Raw genomic sequence first — 25,620 nt, 5'->3', positions numbered from 1 at the left:
AATTTTATTGCCAAAGCTGTGCATAAATAGCTATCAAATAAAAAGAATGCACTCAGATGTGAGGAACGAAGTATATTCACTACATAAGGAGCTACACTAGAACAGCAAAGAGTGTCTATTTGACACTATCTTCTCTCCCATGAATCAAGACTTTGCATTCATGGCAGAAAGGAAAATTTGTTCCAAGAGTGCATGGAAATGAGAAAGTTTCCATAGATTAAAGCTTGTACCCCGGTGGAAAACCATTCTGTTCTGGTGCAAGAGGGGCCAGGTAACTGACTAACTTACTTGAAGTTCTAGGATTAACATTAGCAGGGCAAAGCCAAGCTATAGGTGTTAGCTTTTCTTAAGTTTCCATTTTGAAGAAAACTTTCTTCAAATATTCACCTCAAATACAGGATCATGAATAAGAAAGCATCTGTTTTAAGCACATGGAATCTTCCCTAATTCCCAGGAAGCATATCAAATACCTTACCATACTAAAATTTATTTAAAAGTAAATAAAGTACAGATTAGGAAAATTTGAAACAAAAAAATGTTTACTGCTTAGGTTTTTTTCAGTCTCACTACTCCATATGATAAAAAGAAGTAAAGGTTGGCTGCTCACCTCTTTTTATAATAAATTTATGTACCCACTATTACCTGATGATGTTATTCAAGAAAACCTCATCCTTTACTCTGCTCATGGTTAAAGATAGGATGGAATAGTTCTGACCTTCAATGCCTGCTGTGTAAATGCAGACTTACAATCTGCATTTTGGAGAACCATCTCCAAAAAAATCTGAAAACCTAAACAAAACCCCCTGAAGCTTCCTTACAAAACTACTGAGATACTGTTACCATAAAACATTGCAGATGTCATGGAAAGAACATGCTGAGTCAGGTGAACTTTCATTGGACTTTAGTGTCTCCAGCTCCTCAGTATCTTGCACTTCATTTCCTCTTCTAGATCTAAAAGCCAGTAAGATAGCCTCACTAGGCACCACACATATTTTTGTGACACAAACCCAACTATTTTCTTCATTCTGTTCATCTGGCTCAGCTCTAAAGTTGCTGGATGAAATGCTTTGCTCTTTCTTAAAATCTGTTCTGTACTTCCCATAGACTATGTAGCCTATGACACCACAGTATTTTCATTATGCAGTTCAACTATTGGCAATAGCTTACAGCAGGGCTAGTCAAGAGAGCATGATCCTTCTGAATTGATTGTGAATTTTGCATGACTGGGATTCGTGGGAGATCTAGCAATGTCTCTCATACATCTAGGGAAAGTTTTGTATTATTTATTCTCCCCCTTCTTTCTTCTCTTCTTTCTTTTAGAGCTTTAAGAAACAGTGATTGCTTTGCTCAGCTAATTAAAATCACACTCTTTCTCCAGTTTTACATTAGACACCATCGTTTCCCAGTAGCAGGAGCTGAAAAATCACCTTCATCAACACAAGCAACTAGAATTTCGTACAATATTAAAGCCATCTTTTCAATGCCTTGTACAATGGCACTAAAGATACTTCCTTATTTCTATTGGCAAACCTCATTTGATACATCTTTGAATTGCATTTATCGCCTCCTGCCTTCAACAGCTGTATCACAAGCTGGCTCAGCTCGTAATCAAGATTACACCCTGGTTATAATCTTTTCAAAGTTTTATGGCTGAAGCAAAAATTCCCTAACTATGTATTTTTTCCAGTGAAGTTTCACTTCAGATACTATTCTGGTATTAGTGAGTAGTGCTCTTGAATGTTTTTCTCTACATAAATACAATCAAGAGTAAGCCTTAAGAAAATACCTGCCTGTCACTGGAGTCACAGGCAGCCAAAGGGCTTTTAGCAGAAGTTTTCACTGTTAGGAATATGGTGAATTAAAACCAACTGACTTCAGAATATTAGAGAGCATAACAAATATTCACAGGCATTAAATAAAGCTCATGCTGCAATATTGTCACATATTGCATAAAAAATATATTTTCTTCTGTAAAGCCTGGAATGCAATGAAGCACATATTTTAGTCTCTTAATTTTCTCAGTTCCTCAAAAGTGAGGTGTACTATAACAATTATCTCTTTCCTTAACTACACTTCATAATTAAGTTCCACAAGGTTCACTTAAGATTTATGCTTAGTTAACTGTAATTCCTTTCTCAATTGTTACATTCTAGTAAGTTATAGCAGATTCACAGCTCTAAAGTAAAAAAGTAATGGTTATCTTTCTGATCCCCTCCTTGTTCCTTATCCTCCAGTGGATCTTTTCATTTCCTCCTACTCCTACAGTCTAGTCACAGTTGCCTACACTTACAATCAGTCCTTTCTCACCTGTTTTTAATGCTGAATGAGGCATAATTCAGATGAGTTGAACAAAGGTAAGATACATAGACTAGATGTAAGAAACACATTAAAATAATCAAAATAGGTATGTAAATACCAAATGGATTCCAAGTAAAACCACACATTCTGGCACAGTTCAGCAACTGGTCTCATTCAGTTCATGGGCTCAGCTGGGATACTTATTAAACACTTAGTAAGTTACTTTCACTGGGAAATGGTTTAAATTGGCTCAGCTCTAAGTAAAACTGGTTAGAAAATTATACCTGTTAAAGGTGACACTCATTTAAATCAGAGCTGGCAGGCTGTTTTGAGATGGCTCCCAAAATACAGAACAAACTGGAAACATTGCATGACTTAATGATAGCGTCATCTCTGAGTTGTTAATCTCCTCCCCATACGCGCACACACACAGAAAGTTACCTGACCTGTTGGACTAGTGTCCTAGTCAGTCACACCTTCAAAGCAATTACTTTCACTTGAGCTTTGAACCTTTTTTTTCCTCTAAAAAATTGGTATGGTTTTGTCATATCAGAAAAATGCACTTTAACAATACATGTACATCTATCAACAGCATCCTTTGAGGTTGACTGTATATACAGATTACCAGAGACAGAACTGCTGCTTTTGTTTTTTCTTTCAAGTAATCAGACACCCAAAGTATCCTTAAAATACATCACACAAAACTAAGCTCCCTGTTGAAAGACTAAGGCTGCTGTAGCTTCATCACTGAAGTCGTTCAAATTTCTCCTAACTTTAAAAAGATCAAAATACAGTAACACTCAAAAGTTGGCTTTACAAGTGTGTTTTATGGCAAAAAACCCCAATACCTGCAGTCCCTTCACAGTACCCTAATCTCCAATTTTAATAGTGAAGCTTAAAGTAGAACATTCCTCTCTCTAAGGGTATTCAGAAGTATTGAAACAAACAAAACATACAGAGACTTTAAATATACAAAGAACAAATAACCAAAAGCCTGACTGATTCAGGGAATCAACATCAGGACTAAACTAAATTGATTTACCTGAAATTTGCAAGCTACTACATGATCATTATTATTAAATTAGAGCAAGTTCAGTTTCATGTAGACTTGTCAACAGGTAGAAGTGAAGTATAAATTCATACTGCATAACAACATATCCAGTATAGCTCCATTAGACTAAATAACATACAGGCAAGTAGTAGTAGGTTGAGTTTCTATGAGTCTATCACCCTGGTATTTATCTTTGAAAACTTCCCTCATCCCCTTTTCAGTACATAAGAGGAAAAATTTTTTTGTTAGGAAAAAAAAAAGGCAGCAGCAAAAGAGCTCAGGATTATCTGTTGCTATAATAAAACAATGTTTTAGTCCAACAGTATAAATTCACTGCTTGTAAGAAAAAATTATCTGTTACGGAAAAGTAGTCTGAATAATTGTACCTTGCGTTGTCCTGTTGCTATAGAAACTTACTTCACTGTAGCAGTTAATTGTTAATCACTTCATTTTTTTTTTCATTACAAAGCTCAGTAAGAGTCGAATACAACACAGTAATGTCTGTCCACCAAATCAGAATTATGTCTTTTTTGGCTACTGTTGGATTTTGCAAGCCCTACAGGAATGCCAGACATTTTTGATACAGTGTTTTTAAGCCCATAACTCCATCATGTTGCAGCATGTTAACAAAATATTACTAGAACAAAGCCCTAATTACTTTTGTACTAAAAATAAGATGTAACTGGCTGTTACTCTAAGAGCACCAGAACAGCCCTACTGAAGTTATGTGAATAAATTATCGACCAAATTTATAACCTATGCTCCAAAAGCAGATTGAGGTCCATTGGTTTACGCTTTTTGTGGTCATATTTAGGAACAGACAGATGAAATAACATATTTGCCTTAACTCTTGTCCTGAAGTTGTTAATTTGCAATGCATCTTCCTTCTGGGCTGAAGACATCTCATAATGACCCAACCCAACTAGGCAAAAAGTGTTACAGAACAAGAATAGGAGCATAGGCTACTGGAAAACAAATATCAATGACCAAATCCCTAACACAGATCCTACAGCGAACTCAGATTTCCCACAATCCCAAACATATAAAGTCTAGGATATCACCTAGTCTGCAGACCAGAATCCTGCTTCAGGAGGTTTTAGAGCAAAAGGCAGCATGTTCCCAATTTCAGCACTAGCTTTCCCAATAGCCTTATTTTAAAGTAAGCAAAGTATTAAGATATTTTAAGTAATACGAAGTGCTGGCAGTTTCACTGGTACAGATATCATGTAGAAAAAAACCCCCACACTTTTGCCTGCTATTAATCACTTTCTTTAAAAATTACCATTAAACAGCTAAAAGTATTTAACATACCAAACAGTCACATAACATTGTCTCTTTCTTGAGGCAAAAATCAGCCTGAGGAGTAGGAGGGAGTGACCAGACTATCTATTGTCACCTACTGATCTTCCCGCAGACAGTAGGGCTGGCCACTGAGTAACTGCCCACATCTCAAGCGTTTCGCTAAAGGTCCTAACAGAAGCCTGTATGAGGGCACAGAACTGAACACAGGCTACTGACAGAACACAACCCAGCTATTAAATCATCCCTCCCATTGATAAAGGTATACTAACACTACACATGCTAGGGATTTCTGCTGTCAAAAATAATCATACCTTTAACCAGCACAAATATCAGCAGGCTGTCCAAATGTAAATTCTCCTTTATATCAATTTGCACTGGAAGTGCCACATCTGGAAGACACCTACTAGTCAGAGGTGATACAAATGAAGAAAGGGCTCCCGAATGACTGAAGACAAAGCACAGCTAAAGCATTTTCTAGCGTCGTGACTGGACTACTCCTAGCACTGATCTTACTACCATCCCCCTTTGGTTCTCTTATGTACAAGCAAAGCCTCTATCAGTTTAGCACTAACAAAAAACAATACACAGATCAATGCCAGCCCAATACTTTTTTGCAAAAGGGGTTACCTGTTGCTCGGATGGAACAGAAATGCATGCTGCTACAGTGCAACAGAGAGAGCAGCTAAGTAAGCTGCCTTTAGACTGCTGCAGTAACTTAATTGCCAACGAACACTTTGTTACTCTAACAATGAGGAAAAGTATGAACTATCTGGAGCATCACCAAAGGGTCTCATGAGTGTGGAGGGGGAGAATCCCCTCCCTCAACCTGCTGGTCACACTTCTTTTGATGCAGCCCAGGACACACTTGGCTTTCCGGGCTGTGAGGGCACATTGCTGGGTCATGCTGAGCTTCTTGTCCACCAACACCCCCAAGTCCTTCTCCTCAGGGCTGCTCTCAAGCCATTCTCCACCCAGCCTATAGTCGTGCTTGGGATTGCACCAACCCATGTGCAGGACATTGCACTTGGCCTTGTTGAACTTCATGTGGTTCACACGGGCCCACCTCTCAAGCCTGTCAGGGTCCCTCTGGATGGCACCCCTTCCCTCCAGTGTGTCAACCGCACCACACAGCTTGGTGTCGTCAGCAAACTTGCTAAGGGTGCACTCAATCCCACTGTCCACGTTGCTGAAAAAGATGTTAAACAGCACTGGTCCCAATATCGACCCCTGAGGAACGCCACTCATCACTGGTCTCCACTTGCACATTGAGCCACTGGCCACACCACTTTGAGTGCGACATGCCAGCCAATTCCTTATCCATTGAGTAGTCTATCCATCAAATCCATGTCTCTTCAATTTAGAGACAAGGATGTTGTGTGGGGCAGTGTCAAATGGTTTGCACAAGTCCATGTAGATGACATCAGTTGCTCTTCCCGGTCTGCAGTTCCCTGGGTCTCCCTTTTTTTTTTTTTCCCTTTTTAAAAATGGGGGTTATGTTTCCCCTTTTCCAGTCAGTGGGAGCTTCATCAGACTGCCACGACTTCTCAAATATGATGGAGAGTGGCTTAGCAACTTCATCCGTGAGGACCCACAGATGCATCTCATCAGGTCCCATGGACTTGTGCACTTTCAGGCGCCTTAGATGGTCTCAAACTTGATCTTCTCCTAAAGTGGGTGGTTCTTCATTCTTCCAGTCACTTGCCTTTGCCTTCTGCAGCTTGGGTGGTGTGGCTAGAGCCACTTCACTTGCTGGTGAAGACTGAGGCAAAAAAAATCATTGAGTACCTCAGCCTTCTCCATATCCTGGGTAACCAGGTCTCCTGTTTCCTTCCAGAGAGGGCCCAAGTTTTCTCTAGTCTTCATTTTATCACTGACATACCTATAGAAGCTTTTCTTGATGTCCCTGGCCAGATTTAATTCTATCAGGACTTATAGCTTTCCTAGCCTGATCCCTGGCTGCTTGAACAGTTTCTGTCTATTCCTCCCAGGCTACCTGCCCTTGCTTCCACCCTCTGTAGGCTTCCTTTTTCGTGTTTGAGTTTGTCCAGGAGCTTTGAGTTCGTTCATCCATGCAGGCCTCCTGGTGTTTTTGCCTGACTTCATCTTTGTTGGGATGCATCGCTCCTGAGCTTGGAGGAGGCGACCCTTGAATAGTAACCAGCTTTCTTGGGCCCATCTTCCCACCAGGGCTTTGTCCCATGGTACTCTCTACCTAGCAGGTCCGTGAAGAGGCCAAAGTCTGCTCTCATGAAGTCCAGCATTGTGAGCTTGCTGTGCACCCTCTTCACTGCCCTAAGGATCTTGAACTCGACCATTTCATGGTCACTGCAGCCAAGGCTGCCCTTGAGCTTCACATTCCCCACCAGCCCTTCCTTGTTGGTGAGAACAAGGTCTAGCATGGCACCTCTCCTTGTTGGCTCCTCTATCATTTGGAAAAGGAAGTTATCATCAACACATTCTAGGAACCTCCTGGATTGCTTATGCCCTCCTGTGTTGTCCCTCCAACAGATACCAGGATGGTTGAAGTCCCCCATGAGGACCAGAGCTTGTGAATATGAGGCTGCTCCTGTCCATCTATAGAGGGCCTCACTTGCTTGGTCTTCCTGGTCAGGTGGCCCGTAGCAGACCCCCACTATAGTGTCACCTGTCCCTGGCCTCCCTTTAATCCTGACCCATAAGGTCTCACCCATCCCCAGGTGGAGCTCCATGCACTCCAGCTGCTCACTGACACAGAGGGTGACACCCCCTCCTCGTCTCCCCTGTCCTTCCTAAAGAGCCTGTATCCTTCCATTCCAACACTCCAGTCATAGAAGCCATCCCACCATGTCTCCATAATGGCAATGAGATCATAGCCCTACAGGTGTGCATACGTCCCTAACTCCTCTTGTTTATTCTCCATGCCATGTGTGTTTGCATAGAGGCATTTAAGTTGGGCTGACTTACTGGCTGGAATTCCTTTGTGCTGCACTTCAGGGGCTCTCCTGCTGACCTGTGATCCTTCTCCTGGCTCCAGGCATCTATTGCTGGCACTGGCATCAAACTGGTAGGAGTGGGATGGATTGAGGTTCCCCTTCCCCAGCAACTTAAGGTTAAATAACATATACGTTAGTTTAAATAACATTTGTTATGGTTATGTTTGTACGTCAGGAATACAAGACATCTATGTAAGTCAGATTTACTGAGTTATCCTTGTGACTGTGCAGGCTAAAGTGTCCTTAAGGCATCATTCCAATAGTTTATTTCACTAGACTCATGGATTTTTAATGGATAGTTTCAATATATATTGGCATCCATTCAGTCTCCTGTTGTCACTGCTCCCCTTTCCTTTAGCTGAAAGGGAGCATTAAAGCCATAAACTGGAGTCTTCTCAAAGTCTTCTCTGGCATCACTTTCCTGACAAAAGGTATGCAAGCTTCCTGTAAGATAGTAAGAATTACTTTTTTTTTTATTCCTAGGAGACTGAGGATAATGAAATTTGTTCATAACATCCAATGTTTTCTCCCTACTCCAGGGCGTTTTTAAGTTCTTGCTTAGACTAGCATTTAGTCTAATACAGCACTTTACGTTCTCTAGGTGCACAAAAATTAGGTATTATTAAACCGAGAACTGCTTAGTACAGCCACCTTCCAATCCCACGCAATTGAAAATGTAGGAAAAGAAAATAAAAAGTATTATTTCTTTGACCATTATAGCCACATGAGAACCTTATGATTAACTAATGAAATTAAAGACCAATTATAGTTGGTAAACCAAAACTGAAATCAATTTTCAGAAAGTATCTATTAGAGATCTATCATTCCATTATGAACAGCTTCACTGAATAATGCAAGAGAAAAATCCCAACACAAGTTATGACACCGCCACTGGAAAGATTTCAATCGTAGCGGCTGGTGGTCCTGCCCACAAAGACTACAGAGCTACATCTAGTCTACCAACAGTCTGCTAAACAGAAGCCAGAACAAGCAAAAGCAGCTGCTTTATTTTAAGTTACAGGGGACAAGAAACGGGAGGTATGTAGATGCTAGAAGATGGACTGCATGTACATTTGGACTTACTAATGGGGTGAGGTAAGTAAGGAAAAATACTTTATTTCTGAGAAGGACACAACAGGGTATTATTACTTTAACTTACAGCATGGCACATTTAATATTATTTTTTAGTTTCCTTAAGCTTTCTAAGAGGACAATAGCATTATCAGGCACTATCGGCACTAAATGGCACCATGTGCAAATAGTAACTTGTCCAAGTGTGTCAACTCATAATCGTGACAACTGGACAGCAAGTGGCCTTTGGATACATGTGCTTCAAAAGAAAGTATTTCAGATGGTTCCCTTTAGCCAGAGAACTATGATAATTCCTCAAACTAGGGCATTAAATTTTATTATAGAATGTCAAACAAGACAATTATGGCTTGCAATCCTGTCAGAGATGGGTCTAGGCGACGTTTTAATTAGTGTTTGAGGCATCTTCAATGTACATTTTGACTATTAACAGTTAACTATTTAACTGTTTTGCAGACTGTCAGATGTCAAAGCACAATGCAAACTCCTTGTAATTTAAGCACATAGCACAACCCCTTTGTAAATATTCTGACAAAGATAGCCCACAAAACTCACTACAGACACAGAAGTGTTTGTTACAAATTACCATTGTTTGCATTTGTGAAGCATTATGACTAAAATTTTGTCAGTCTGCAAAGAATAAATGCCACAATTAATGGTTTTACATGAAATCAGTTGGGAGAATTTAAATTAGTGTAAGTGTAATATTACTACAAATACACTCCAATACAAAACAAAAAACAAATTAAACCTGCAGTGGCAAAAAAACCCACTCCATCTAACCACGCACAAATTCACTGCCTATAAAATACTGCATACCAATTTGGGGGTTTGGCCAGCATAGCCTAGTATTCACTCTCAAACATGCCAGCCAAACAGGCAGCCATAGATAAATTCCCTCAGAGAGCAATCCTTCAGAGGATATATTGCAATAGCTTACTGAAGGCAAACAGTTGTGATACAGGCTTGAAGCACAGACTAGGAGAAGGAAAAGCACTACAGACTAATGCCACTATCTACAACTCATAAGTAGCCCCCAGATAATAATCATCTTGCAAGCTCCATCAAGCACAGATATTTTGTTCTCTTCCACAGCAAGAAACATTTAACAGTGTCATTTTAAATCAGCTTTTTAGTCTTTCCTCTTACTCAAGCCAGTCCTAGTTGTTTTATATAAGCCTCAACAGAGTTAAACACTTAAATCTACCCATATTCCTGTAATCTACATTGGATCTTCACTATTTCCTTCAAAAGCATCATTGAAAGAAAAGAGTTACTAAAAAACCCGCACCTTTCAGAAAACTCTACAGGAACATTTTGTAACACGTCTTGGCAGCCCTTAGTACAGCCAAGCTAGAATTAAGAAAGAAAACATCTATCTACATCATAAGACTCAAACCACTATGTATAGTCATCCATTAAACACCTCAAACAAGTTTCCAAGACACTTTCAAATACCTTCACAAGCACAGATCAACAGGTAAAGTACTACTGATCTAGCCACAATATCTCCACAGGACTGGCAAATCCAGTCCCAACATAACAACTATTATCTACAGATAGAGAAGAAAAAAAACTCAGCAAGAAATTGAAAAACTTCCCATTAGCCACCATTGCCTGTCATCTCTTTGACAATAAGAGTGATGTTTCATTCTGGTATATTTAAATTATATTTAAATATTTAAATGCAGAACACTTTGCAGCAGAATTTGACAGTCAAAGTAGTAAGCCTTTCCTTGGGATCAAAACCACTGAAACAGAATGGACTATAAGCAACTAGACAAAGGGGGAAAAAAGCACACAAGGCAAGCTTTCCAAAAGCAAGCACCGAATGAATCTGTCTTCTGAAAAAATAACTGGACTAGAGAAAAAGGTCAGCAGCAAATGCAATGCATGGTTTTTAAGTTCTATGAGATACTTTTGTTAATGGAGGAGAGTACACATTAAATTTGTGAATGACATCAAGATCGGAAGGAATTTTTTGCAGTATGCAGCACAGAACTGGAAATAAAAACACTAATAAACTTAATAGAATAAAATTGAATTAAAATGCTACATGGCATTTATAAACAACAACAAAATCAAAGTATGGATAAAAATGGAGAGAAAGCAGCAATATAAGAAACAATCCAAGCAGGTCAAAACTATGAGCAGGATTCAAAAATGTCAACATTGTTCAATATGTTAGCAAGAATATTAGAAGACAGACACAGCAAGCAATAATTCTCCCTTACTCGGCACTGAAGTCACAGTGGAAGTACTGTATCTAGTTTAGGTACCACAAATGCAAGCTAATAGAAGCCAATATAGAGGAGAGCAATCAAACATTTGGAACTCAAGATCTGAGAAGAAAGGTTAAAAGAACTAGATTTATTTACCTTAGGAAAAATGAGAGAATAAATTAACAAGTTTTCAAATATGTAGAAGCCAAAGGTAATAGTCAACTGTTCTCTATGTCCACAGTAAATAACAGCATTCAGCCTTTTTTTTTTCCTTGAACAAGAAGTTTAGTTAGATATTGGGGGTGGGTGAGTGTGTGTGGGGGGGTGTGGAACAAACACCAAACCAAGTTATTTAGGGAGGCTGTGGAATTCTTGTTACTGCAAGTTTAAGAACTGGTCACAAAGATGGAGGTGTACTTCCCTCTGCTTCAGAGCAAGTGTATCTTCAAAGATCTTTACAAATCTCAGCATTTTTATAGCTCATGTGTGCTATTAAAATGTACATCTTTTTCAGAGGCCTGACACAGCTTATTGATCTCTAAATATACAATAATATAAACTCACCTTCCCACCACATCTTGAGAAAATTTGGTTTTCTCCACATATTCTAGCTTCCAACCCAGAATTGTCTCGCACTACTCTTCCCAGAGCAATACATTAAGTACAGTGACAAATGCCACCCATTACCATTCTGTCATTGTGACAAGATTCAGTCTATAGAATGAAAGTCACCACCAAGGATAACACTTCTCAACTGGTCAAAGACTCTGGTATCAAGCCATACATAAAACCAGTAATTTAGAGAACTGCAAAGAAAGGAATCCTACACATCATCAGTATTTTTACTGGTGACCAGGAACTGCCATTGTGCTAACTCTTAAAATAAGTTGAGATACGAGATTGCTTTTGTCTTAGTACAAATATAGTTACTTCTAAGCCACTTGCTAAACATAAGGTTAAAAAGCAGTCAACCCATTCTGCCCTCCACGCCTCCACCAACCTGAGCTTATTACCTACACGTTTCTACTCCAACACCATTACAACATCCTATATTATAATATATTTATTGAGAGACTGCTGCTTTAGGTAGCTGCAGGAAAAAAGCAGAACTAAAGACAAAGCCTCTTTTCATGAGAAAGAGGTTGCAAAAAAAAAAAAAAAAAGAAACAACCAACATTAGGCAAGTCTACCACACGTTAACAAAGAGAGCAGGTAGCCAGAATTTAAATAAAATGCAAAAAGTTTAACATAATGTAATAAACTACACATTCAATTTTCATAATTTCCCAATATGTCATGTAAAAACTAAGACTGTGCACCATGCAACACTACTGCTAATATGTACCTGCATATGACTGTATTGCAGTGACAGCTGCAGCCTAACTTGCCCAGAAACCTTTACAAAATACAGAGAATAACACATTAATTGTCATAGACATAATTTCTTAAAGGAAAATTCATTAGCTTCCTAGTAGAAAGGGAAATAGATTTGATAGTTAACATCAGCAGCAATCTAGAAAGCCTTGTTTTGTCAGTCATTCCTAAGGCAAGGGAGATGAGATAGTGCTCTCCTTTTCCACCCTAACAAATCAACTAATAAATTATTTTGCAAAGGTAGCCACAAACCATATTTAAGAACTCCAAGACTGTCTCATAAGCAAGAGCCAAGTAACAGCCCTCACCCCTGATTTGGGGCTGCTGGAAAAGGCAACCCATCCAAAGCATCAATGCATCATAGTCTGAGCAACAATTTTTGAATTATTACCTTATAACCCTACTCCATGAAGAAGCAAATGCCTAAAATAACAGAAAAGGCTTCCTCCAACACCTGTAACTCTCAATCAAAATTAAGTCAACAATTCCCCAAGAACAGATCACTCTGACTTAAGGCTGAAGTAAAGGCTTTATTCAGGTGAGACCCCATAAGGCACTGGATCCAATCTGACAGCCCAGGCCACTGAAGGGGGTAGCTTCGTTCCTGTCCACCACCCCCAATCCTTTCCTTGCTCACACTGTGCCTGCAAATATTCAATCCCAAGATGAGACAGTTCAACTCCCCCAGTCAAGAGAAAATTTGCCCAGAAAAACAGTAAGTATTTTACTGCTGGTTTAGCAAGCTGAACTAGCTCAACCAGAGGTTGAGCACTGCCAAACACAGCAAGGAGAGAAGAGCGCACCGCCAAGGCGATACTATACTGCTAGACCATCGTTTTTATCTGTCACTAGATCAGCTGAGTTCATGAAAATTTACCCCTTCTGTTTAACAATGGATCACTGTATACATCTAACCCTAAAGCCAAAGTTAAGGAGGACTGAAAGGGAAAGCCCATTGACACTCACATTGACACAGTTGAGAATAATTATATACTTACATAAGTAAAGCAATCACACCTCATTCCATCACAGTTTAATTTCTCCTTACTAAACTATAGTTTCATTACTTTTTTTCAGTGGGTCCAAATCAGAAAGCAGCAGTTTTCTGGAAGCCTGCATTGCCTTATGAACGCAAGAGAGCTGCATAAGTTTAATTACAAAAACAACAATGCACTGGCTCATAATTTGATGTGCTTTCTTATGACATGGAAGACACAGAAACATGGTAACATGTTTCACAGTAATGGTAAAGTTTAGTGGTAATAAGGAAACATGAAACAGTAAAACCTCAGCTTCCTTTTTAAAAGAGGAGAAGAACAAAGTTTGGAGAAAATACCTTTTTGCTTCAAAAAGTCTGTAAAGACAGCTTGAAATGCTGTTCAAAACTCTCTCTTGTCTCTCTACCAAGCTATTATCATTGTCTATTAGTACTCCAGTCTCCACATCCCTGTCCTGCACACTAGACATAACTTTTCAACCAAGTTTCTTGGAAGAAGGATCAAGGTTAAAGAAATATCTTTTTTTCTTTATATAGGTTTAATGTCCTAAACAGAACACATACATCAGCAGTCTACTTAAAAAGATGACTTACAAACTAGATGTAGCAGATACAATGTATTTAGGATTTCAGGAAAACTACAAGAAGGAAGCTTAGCATCATTGATTTCAAGAAATACCCTTTCAAGTGGTATCTTTGACTCAATATTACATTATTTATTCTTAAGTGTCATTCATAGCTTAAGTGTGACTCTTACTTGATGTTTACTGATGCAAGAGTTATCTCAGTATCTAACAGACATGGTTGCTTAAAATAAAGTCCTGATGGTTCTTTCACTCATTTTAGTAAAAGTACAGTATTTTCTTAGTAAGAAAAGCAGCAGATCTTAAAAAAAGATTTTAAAAGGACAAAATCATAGCTACCCGATATATACACACAGCACAGCTTCATTAAATTCAACTCATACTCTAATATTCTAATATGACTTAGCCAAAAAGAAAATTATAGTCTTTAAGTAATTAGGGGAAATTTTTTTAAGGGATACTTAGGTAATTATGAACTAACAGTTAAAGCTGAAGATATTATCATCTGTATTGTGCAGAGGATCACAAATAGGTTGGTCTTCAACAGAGAGTCCCTGTCTTCCTCCCACCCCCAAGAACAGGAAGGCATACAGAGTTTGATAGTTTGCCCAGTTTAAGGCAGAATTACATACTGTCAACTCAGGTAACAATAACTCTCTCCCTTTTATGATAGCCACAAGATACACCTTTTGATTCTGAAAAGCTCAAATAATCAGTCTAAAGATCGTCAGCCTCTTCTTATGTCAACTTTGTACATAGACAAAAAGATGACTTCCAATTGAATAGTTTCAAAATAAATTCCAAAGAAGCAAGCATTACAAGTTTAAGACAGACCATCTTCCCCATTCTTATTTAAAGCATTTTCCTTAAGTGTGTTTCAATCTATTTCAGCTCTTTCTCTAGGTTCATTTTAATAAAGTTAAGGTATTATACATATAGAATATACAGTGTACTTTAAATTGTTAACATTGTAAAAGGTCATTGAAATTAATTCTGTTCTAACAATGCATATGTTTTACACTAGTCAGAGGAAAACAGTATTTAAAACCGTAACAGGTATGCCTCAAAGCTCACAAGTTAACAATCTGACAAGCTAAAATTTTCTCAGTTACTGTGTATCACACCAGCAGCTTTTAGCATCTAAAAAAGTTAAAACCCCTAGCACAAATCAATTTTTATAATGCGAAAAGTTCTTCAGTTCCCTATTTTCAATGAAGTTGCCGGCTTTAGATTTTTATGTTTCAGAAGTGTAGCAAGAGATGACTAAGACAACTTGCAAGAATCACATGTACCATTACTAAACTACATAAAGGCCTGCTCTGTAATTTAAGTAAGAGAACTCTGCAGTTACTTTGTATGTAAAAACAAATGTAAGATACCAGAATCCAAACATGGTAATAATTTAGGATACAGATTTTTCAGAGCTATTGCCACCCACAATACCTTGTAAACAGTAAAGAGAGCAGCTGCTTATAAATAGCAAATACTGTTTTATACAAAATACTCATCACATGCTTAAAGAAACTATTGTCCAAGTATTATTTAAAAGATAACTAGGTTATTAAAATTCATTAAAGGATGAAATTAATATCCATATGCACATTTTTCCATTATACAGGACATAACAGATCTGTTAAGTCACACATACAACAGATAACTATATAGGCTTTATTCTCCAGTTGGTGCTTACATTTTATACCGAGAAGGAGCGATATGGGCACTAGCTTAGGACATAGTAGATTGACGTATAATTCCTTGCTCATCTGCAAGGGTCCTGCACAGCCTTGCATACATCACTAGTTCTCTGTGCCTTCATCCCCTGTTGAATGGTGGGCTACGAGCAGGAAGATTTCAAGGTACTCATCACATCATGGCAGCTGAGTCCCAAGTATGTAAGATAATGAACACCCACTTTTTGAAACATAAAATAGAAACCTCACAATCATGATATCTGTGTTTACATATATTAGGAGTGACACACGTTCACTTGGCATGACAAATTCTGAATCCTTGTCTAAATCCCATAAAATCAAGGACCTTAAGAAACAAGTAGTAACACGTTTGTTCATAAATATGGTGACCTGAGAGATTAAATGTTAGTCCTACATCAAATAATGATACATAAGGAGTCTCTCTCAAGTACATCAATGGCTCTTTCCTGTAAAAGCAACTTTCTCAGTGTTAATTATCTGACATTTAAAACTCAACTCATTGCACTGCTCCCATTTAGAAATGATCCTAAAATCAGTCCATACTTTAAAGTCATAATAAAGGCCTAAAATTACACTGAATACTGTAGCCATCTAGTCAACGCTAGAAAGATCCTGGAAGCCAGGATTTGACACCACCATAATCACACCAGGCATTAGGGTCCAGCAAACTCAGACCTGAAGCAGCAGGTGAAGGAGACCCAGGGTTGCCTTGCCAATGGAAAGCCAACCCTCATTCCTGCACGCCAAGGAGGGCGTAAGCAATCGCATCCCTCCAATGCCCCCCGCCACACACCCCTACCGTTGGTGACACCGTATTTGACATAGCCCACTAGTACTGAGCCAGCGCCGGTCCTCTCACAGAGCCCTACAGCCCAGGCCTACACTTCCCCTCCCCTAACCGCTACCCCACAGGCCAGTTAATCGAGAGAGCGACTGAAGTTCCAGCCGCAACCGGGCCACAACCGAGATGCTGCCAGCCCCAAGGCCGCCGCGGGAGGGCCGAAGGAGAGGCGGCCCGGCCTCTGCCCCCCGCCCACGGCGCAGCCCCCCGCCGCGGGGCTCCCACACCCCACTGGCAGCCGGCGGACCCTCGGCGGGCGGGCGGCGCGGAGCCCCCGCCACTCCCCCCCAGCCCAGCGGCCGAGCCCCGGTACCTTGCGGACCCCCTTGTAGATGTAAAAGTAGAGCTCCCGGCCCACATTGAAGCAGAGCCGGTCCCCGTTGCCGCTCTGGTCGTTGACGTTGACGAAGGAAACGCGGACCGGGTTGGAGCCCTGCGAGTTGAAAGGCACCCGGTTAGGCCGGCTGTACTCCGAGTGGCTCAGCAGCTTGTACAGCCCCTCCCGGGTGGTGAACTGGGTCTTAATCTCGTTCATCTCCTTCCCTCCTCCCTCCGCCGCCATCTTGGAAAGGAGCATTCATCCTGCCCCAGTGCCCGGATGTAGCGCCACTGCGCAACCGCCGCCACCGGCGTTCGCGCGGCCCTGCGCGGAGGCGGCCACGCAAACGGCGTAAGAGGGAGGAGCGGCGGCGCCTGTTTACTGCGCATCTGCGCACGCGCCGGGCTGCCTGCCCTTGGGTGGGCCCATCGCGGGGAGGGGGCGGGACCTGCGGGTTGGGGCGGGGCGCCGAGGGGGGCGGGGCCCGCCCGCCCGCCCGCCCGCCGCCAGGTCGCTCAGCGTGGCGGAGGCGTGAAGTGGGTAGCGCTGCGGGGTGAGCGTTGTGGGGGACGGGAAGAGAAAGGGGAGGCGCGCTCCGGCTGGTGGGCGTGGGCTTTTCGGGCCCACAGGGACCCACCGCCTCAGTCCATGGGCGTCTGCCCCTGGCAGCGTGTGGGGTGCGAAGGTGACCGCCACGGCCCGAGGTGCCGAATTGTAGTCGGAGGGGTGACAGTGTGTGCTGGGGCACGCCGTGTGGTAGGGCCGATGGCTCCCAGGGGAAAGCCTCCACCACGGGGCCGCCAAAATGGGGTGCAAGCACCCTGGCTACATTCATATGCTCGTTTGCCTTGGCCCTGGCCCCGGCCCCGGGCAGCTTTGTCCGCAGGTCGCTGCCTGCTCCTGAAAGCCGGGGGTTGCTAAACCCTGCTGGGAGAGTCCCGTGGGTCAGTCAGGTAAGGGACAGCAAGTACAAGTGTGCAGCTGTACCTCGATGCCTCGTGTCACGCCCACGCTGCCCCTGAAGGAGACGGTACCACCATCCCTCCAGCTCTGCACCAGCCTCTAAACTGCCAGCTGCACACAGAGCCAGGCTGGGGAGTTGACCTGAAACGTTAACCTGAAAAACTGGTTGTCACATAACTCGCTTCATTGTTCTGATCATCGTGCAACTACACAAGCAGCTGTGTTACGCAGTGAACTGGATCAATGCTAGGTGGAAGTGGCATAGGGCTGGAAAGAATTGTTTTCACTGGGCAGGGAGACAGGACTGTTTCTTTTGGCAGCAGTTTCAGCTTAAAGAGTTCGACTTAGCTACAGCCTCATGATTGACTCAAGCTAATCTAAGACTGATCTCCAACTGTACAAAAATGACTTTGACCTCTGCTCTATCTTCAGTTACATATTTCCATTATCTCCCTTGCATCAGCTCTAGTAATCATGCAACCAAAGGGTGAGTCGGATCCACCTGAAAACTAACACGCACAAAGAAATGACGGGTACTCAGGTAAGCAAACTATTGATCAGGAAGCAGGCTGATCCAACTCACCACAGAACTGCTAGAGCCAAAATAGGGGAGGAGTTGGGCATGTGCAGCTAGGGGAAGATAAGCAGCACAGAGTTAGTTCATCATATATCCACAATAAATACACTTTCAAGGTATAGAGTAACACAGCTACAGCATGAAACTACTGTGGTTGCTACCAAAGGGGTTGTCCTGCTCTCTTCTTTCACTGTGACTATCTGCTGCTGCTACTTCCTTCACCAGCAGCAGTGCTCATCTGACCTCATGAGAGCCATTTCTGAAAGATAAATGGATAGAGAATTAAACTCCCTGCAAATCTGAAAGGAATAGGGTTCAATGGAAAAAACACTGACTATGAAGGGAGGGGACAGGAATGCACAGCAGAGCCGGAGGGAAGCAGGACCTCCCTTTCTTTCCACTAGATCAGCTCAACCACAGAAGTCCACTCAGACTCCAGGGGGTTAAAGTGATTTAGTTTCAAATCAATTTAGTGCAAAGAGCTTTAGTTTGCAGCTAAATACTATCTTGCTGCTGACCATCAAAATATTAGTACAAGGTAGCTGAGAGACGTGAGACAGCCAAAGATCTCCGGGTTAACTCATGCAGAATAGAGTATGTATCTGTGTGAATATCTGAACAAGTACAGATAATCAAACTTCCAAAAGGCCAGGTATTAAAGCCTTGCTTGAAATTCTTGAGATAAAGCCAATCAATAATGACCGATAGATCTTGTCAGCTTATCAGCCAGCCCAGCCATATGGTATTGCTGACCCTCCTAAAAGCACATAAAGTAGGTGAGCAGACCTGCAATTATTTTAAGAATCGTCTTGAGAGTGGTTCCTTCATGCAGAAATTTCATGAATGGACTTTTAGAAGGTCAGAATGTTTTCAGTCACCAAAAGAAGAGCAGGAAATGCAAGGATCTCTAAATGATAATAATAATAATAATATTCAAAACAGACAAAGGTTTAACAACAACAAAAAAAAGTGTTGCTCCAAGTAGGCATACTCAGTATGTCTTATTCATTACACACTGACAACATTGGATAGATCACTTTGAGCAACAAAGCAGGCAACTTCAGTAGAGGGGCCGTGTGGAATGCAAATCATACTGAAACCACAGCAGGCCATCTGTCACTGATGGAATGAGTGTGATCCAAAGAATAAACACAGTTAACAAGTACCTGGTTATCAGCAGTACATGATGGTGCAGAAAGTCAAAGAATTGATGTAGTGTTTAACATTTACCAAGAAACATCAATAAAAGCTGCTGAGAGATTCCACAGGGAATCCAAGACAAATATTCATTTGAAAAACACAGCTGCAAGTCACAAGAACACTATTGTACAGCCCCATCAACAATACTCATCAAATACTTGGTTAAAGAATGGGAAAAAAGAGATTACAGAGACAAGCCTTATGAAAAATTTCTCTGTACTACTTGTAAATTCTTCTGTTTCAAGCTAACCAAAGATGACAGTTCTGAAATGATTCCATGAGGACACCCCTTACGTGTTGTTTTGTATGTGCCACACAACCAATAAATTGAAGTCCATCAAAATCAATGCTGTATCATGCATTTACTTCTCCCAAACGTTTTGGCAAATTGGAAAACAGACATGAGCAAAAATCACAAACATTAATAAAATAGCGTGGTCCTTTGAGATTGATTTATGCAGAGCATAAATTGCTCCTGCAGCTTTTCAGGATGTAGTATTATTAATAGTGCTTTTGCTGGCCATAAGGAAACTGCAGCCTTAAAACTTATGCAATACAAGTACAGTTATCAACAAAACTTTTCTATGCTTGAATTGGAGTGCCATCTGTTACTTCCCCAAAAGTGCAACAACATATTAGTGATACTTTTACAAGCTCTTCTGAGCCAAAAAAAAAAAACAAACGAGAGAGAGAATGGTGACTACACCCATATTTCATCATGCAAACAGTAGCAGATTATGATGCAGGAATAAGGAGACCATCTCTGTGGTGTCTGTCAACTATAGTAGGTCTGTCGAGTCTTGGACTTCTGATGCCAAAACCAATTTAGGCATTTAGTGTGTGACTGGCTTATGAGTCAATAGAGCCAAAAGCTCTGCAATGTGTCAAATTTTAACAAACGATGAATGTGTGAATTACTAACAGACAGAGGCATGCAGAGATATGTGAGCGACGCATCTGAACTAGTCAAAAGATTGATGCTGGTGAGGACAATGGCATGCAAGTGCCATTTAATATGGGGAGAAGAAAAAGAACTACATTGTTGGAAATACATTTCCAATTACTTAGATGGACTTTAAAGTACGTCTAACTTGCTTTCATCATGAGAAAATATCGTTTATGGCACGGTTTCATAGCCCCTTATTTGCATTAAGAATCTCTTCTTAACCACCACATACATTTAACCCTGAATACATGAGATAATGTATTATGACATGTATTACAAAGTGAAAGGTTGTTATCCAGTCTGTTTCTGCTATGCTAGAATACATTGCATGTTGTTTGTCCTCTCATCCCTCCTCAAGAGCAAGACCATGTGAAACATTCTGTTTTCATAGTTAGAGGGTTTTATTACTTAAAAATAAATGGATATTTTTCAAAACAAACATTTGGATTGAAGAAGGCAAGGTAAAAAAAAAATATCTGCTTTGCAGTTGGACGATTGCCTGAACTCTGTTGTCTCTTTGGAGGACTTAATTTTGCTGTTTGCAATCAGCTCTCTGTAAGTTGTCTCTTGAACAGACTCCCTTACCTCCATAGGGAAGAGTAGCGCTTTTGTCAACAACAGTTCTTATCTTGAAGCCGTGGCTGTCCTGGAAATTATGTTCTCTGAAGATAAGACCGAGATAATGAATATAATTTAAATTCTATGGAAAGCCAGAGAGATTGGTTTGATATGCCTACAAATAGCTTGTGTTTCTGAAATGTGCTACAGCATTAGGTACTTCTCAAAACTCCCTAAATATGGGAGACATCTTATCCATACATACAGTATTGCTGTAATCAAGCTGAGGAATGACAAACCTGTGAATAAGTAAGGTCTGATTGTTGGCCAGCAGCAGGGACTGAGTTTCTTACAAAACTGGAATTTCTAGACAGTGATGCTTATCAGTGCTGCAGCGTGAGAACGCGGTGCCATCCAGAAGGCCAAGAACACTCCTGAGCTGCAGTCTGCAAGAGACTCTTGTGTGTTTGTAACTTAAGCAACAAAAGATTCAGTATGTAAATGTTTCAAAATTATTTTCTCTTCCCTCAGATTCAGCTATTTCATTCAGCTGTTTTTTTGGGAAGCTTGTGGTTACTGTGTTGTGGTAATACGTGGTTATTGATAGGGGGGTGTGTGTGTGTATATATATATATATATATATATACACACACACACAGGTCAGCCAAGCAACCTGTAGTTGGTGTAAGCAACGGGTAGTGAAAAGTCGTCTGTGCAAGAAAAGTGGCTGCCATTGTGTGATTTAAGACTCCCTAAGCAGAATAGGATATAAGGAAAGCTGAGAAAGGTATCCTTGGAAAGAGCGGACTTCAACAGCTAGGGCAAGGGAAGCATTACCAGCCTAAAACAAAGTGCGTAAGTTCTAAAAGGTGATCAGAATCAAGAGCCTCTGAACGTTTTGTTCCTCAGTCTCCCCCAGGTCATCAACCTAACTGATGGTGAGGTCTTTCTCTGTTCCTTTGGTATGTCTCAACGAGGGACTGAAAGCTTGTTAGCACATTCTACGTTCCCTTATCACCTTTCTCTCATGAGGCAATATTGTCTCAAAGATGTTCTGGAGAGCTTCAGAAGAAGAATGGCTATCTGCTTTCTGTCCAGTCAGAGGAGGAGATTCTCCGTCAGTGTCATAAGTGTAATTTCAGTTCCATGGCTTGGATGACTGTCTCCAAATTGTTTTGGATGAAGCATTGAAGTTTTAGATAGATGATCTTCTAAAGGGACTTTTTATGAGTTTTTCTATGAGCTCACTGAAGCACAGGAGCTTTGGATACTGCATAGCACAGGCTGTTCATTCAGCGCTAATTGAATTATTGCACGTTTAAAGAAAGGAGAGTTTATTTCTCTGAATTATGTGCTGGCTTCATTATGGTCGTGCTTATGACTTCCATTTGCAAGGCAAGAAGGGCGTAAGTTAAATTCACGAGTGTTCGCCATCCATCTGGTGTCCAGAACTTACTCATACCTGGGAACTGGAAGACTGGGGACTGGAACTGTGTAACTATTTAGACAAAACTTCCCAACACAATTTTTCCATCTAAGTGGGATGGTTTTTTAATGATAGGGATTTTGTCATCTACAGGACAAAGAGATTGGCTGAGGAGAATGGGGATTTATTGCTATGAAACATGTATTCTTATGTCATTATCATATATACCTTATAATTTCATCACACAAAAAATTAATTAATCATAAATTATCAGCACTCAGGCTTTCAGCAATCTAAGTGCCTGTCTAACTGGAAGTCTGACTTCCTTTATGCCTAATGAGACCTGTTCAGTTTCTCTCTACTCTCTTTTCTCTTGCTGCCCATACAAAGCAAGGGATGGGATTACTAAAGAAAAGTGTGGTTTAGAGATTACCTATATAAACTCTTGGGTCCCTGCTTTTCTGGTTTACCTGAAACTATCATCCTTATCCAGCTCATACAATATTTGTTCTTCTGTAACATATATTTATCAGTAATTATTTAATCAAGCACACACATTAGTGTGACATTCCTTGTCTTTTGCCTCCATCTTTCTATGACCAAGTGCTAGGTATAACATGATTTACGTAATTTCCCAATAGCTATTCAGTCGGTTGAGTTAAATGCCATCTGATGTCTATTTGTTCACTGTTATTTTTATTTTCATAAGTAGGTATAATGTGCTAAAAATCAAGTATAGGGTAGATACATGCTAAATCTTAATGTATTTCACCCCCTTTGATAATTATAATGATAGAATTGCTTATTAAAGACATGGTAGAATATACAGAGCATCAGTCTGACATCTTTCACAGGCAATTACTTTCAATTTTCAAATACTAACTTCCCGATTCAGCGATTTGACATAGATGAGGACATTTGATAGATGCACTGGTATGCAGGGTTTGTTTTTTTTTTTAAATCAGCTAACTAAAACTTTACTGCAATGTCTAAATATGTTCAGAGTCTCTACACAAAATTAAATCTGGGAGATGGACTTAGGAGAATGGATCAATGTACCATGTGAAAAGAGAAAGCCATACACATTTATAAGCTTAAACTAATTTTTACAACTGTTATTTGCATTTTTATTTAAACATAGAAAAAAGTATAATATCTAGGAATTGAAGACAACATATACCCTTCCATTTTTATATATGTGGTTTAATAGTTGTTTAGAGATTTTTTAAAAATTTAAAATAAGTAAGCCTGATCTAACCTACAGATTTCCTGAGACAGCTATTGGTTTGTGGGGTGGTGGTGAATGGTTGAATAGTTAAACATGTAATTCATAGAAAATTACTGAAACAGAGTATCTATTATAAATAATGGACTCTATGAGGGGGTTAACCTAAAAAAAAAAAAAAAAACCAACAAAAAAAACCAAACAAAAAAACCCCCGACTTTTAGAAGGTTAAAACTCCTGTGCCATATATACAAATATATATTGCTCTCTTTACCTATCTATATATGTTCGTTTAGTGTGACTTCTACAGTGAATATTTATATTTGCTGTATTAGCCCCATCTGGTGAATTCTAACAGCATTGCAAACTAGACAGACTTCACGCTGCACTCTCATGTCCCAGCTCCTAGATGGGTTGTAGGGCACACACAGAGACCCATACTGCCCCCTTTGCCCACTATAGCAACAGCACAAGCACCAAGAAGGAACCTTCATTTGTATATTATTAACATAGTTTCTAAGCTCCTCTTTTGCTTTAATGGATTAATCTTACAAGTTAGGGTGCTACTATCTTCATTTGCATTCAGAAACATGAACAGCCCAATAATGCACTTCAGCCACCCCCCCATTCACAAACAGAGGTATCTTCCATTTCTGTTCTTCAGTGCTGTTTGAGCTGAGGCCCTGTGTGATGGGGCAGCATCAGCTGCTCCTGAAGAAGTTTAGCTTTAAGATTCTTTCTGAGAGAGGGCTGTGGTCTGCGTTGTGTAATTGCAAAGGGATGTCACCCATCTATCAGTGAGTTTGTTTCAGAGCAGCTCTTAGTGGACATAGTCATGGGCCACCTGCTCTAGGTGGCCCTGCTTGAACAGAGGGATTGGATGACATGACCTCCAGAAGTTTCTTCCAAACTCAAACACTCGGCGATTCTGTAAGTTTACCCTTAAAGTTATCATTTATATCTGTGCAATACCAATATAAGTCAACACTATTTTGAGTAGGTAGCATTTTACTTACCTTCTGTAAAAATAGATGATTATAAAAGCTCTTTTGAAGTGCAGGATCAGAATCATCATTTCTAAACATCACATGAGGAGGCTGCTTGCCTCTAATATATGGGTTAGCATTGTGGTTTAACCCCAGCTGGTAACTGAGCACCACACAGCTGCTTGCTCACTCCCTGCAGTGGGATGGGGAGGAGAGTGGAAAAACACTCGTGAGTTGAGATAAAGACAGTTTAATAGGATAACAAAGGATAATAATAGTAATAGTAGTAGTAGTAGTAGTAATAATATCTATCTCTCTATATAAAACAAGTTATGCACAAATGTGATTACTCAGCACCTGCGGAGGAAAAAAACCCCAATGCCAAGTCTGTTTCCGAGCAGCAATCCCACCTCCCAGCTAGCTTCCCGAGTTATATATGGAGCATGATGCCATATGGTATGGAATATCCCTTTGGTCATTGGGGTCAGCTGTCCCGGCTGTGTCCCCTCCCAACTCCTTGTGCACCCCCAGCCGACTCGCTGGTGGGGTGGGGTGAGGAGCAGCAAAGGCCTTGGCTCTGTGTCAGCACTGCTCAGCAGTAACTAAAACATCCCTGTGTTATCAACACTGTTTTCAGCACAAATCCAGACTGCAGCCCCATACCAGCTACGGTGAAGAAAATTAACTCTGTCCCAGCCTAAACCGGCACAGTTAGCAAACCCAGTCAGCCTTTGATACATGGTATGTCAGAATAATACTCTAAGCACCTGTCTTGACTTGCTCCATGCCTAAGGAGTCTTGTTCATTTTCTCTCTACTCTCCTTCTCCTGCTACATGTCTAAACCAAGTGATGGGCTGATTTTTTTTTTAAAAAGTGTAGTTTGAAAGTTACCTACGTAGAGTAAATTCTGCAGAAAGATGAGTGATGACAGTGGTTCTTTTACTGCCAGACTTGGCTGATGAAGATTAGTTACTCTG

General features: G+C 40.6%; 1 protein-coding gene across 8 annotated transcripts in view; it reads right to left on the bottom strand.

Moving 5' to 3' along the window:
* WDR20 (WD repeat domain 20) overlaps positions 1-17,092 on the bottom strand; it is a 48,864-nt gene extending 31,772 nt beyond the window's left edge. For 7 of the 8 annotated variants that reach the window (XR_008577221.1, XR_008577223.1, XR_008577222.1 and 4 more), the window contains exon 1: positions 16,756-17,086. Coding sequence is in view for 5 of the 8 variants with exons in the window: in XM_054826133.1 (XP_054682108.1) it covers positions 16,756-17,019 (264 nt within the window). In the remaining 3 variants the exon portion in view is untranslated. Of the gene's footprint in view, positions 1-16,755 lie in introns of all 8 variants that reach the window. The other variant, XM_054826130.1, reaches the window with a different exon arrangement.
* Positions 17,093-25,620: the final 8,528 nt, after the last annotated feature.

This window comes from Grus americana, chromosome 5 (genome assembly GCF_028858705.1).
Source record: "Grus americana isolate bGruAme1 chromosome 5, bGruAme1.mat, whole genome shotgun sequence".
NCBI lineage: Eukaryota > Metazoa > Chordata > Aves > Gruiformes > Gruidae > Grus > Grus americana.
This window is presented reverse-complemented; position numbering and strand designations above follow the sequence as displayed.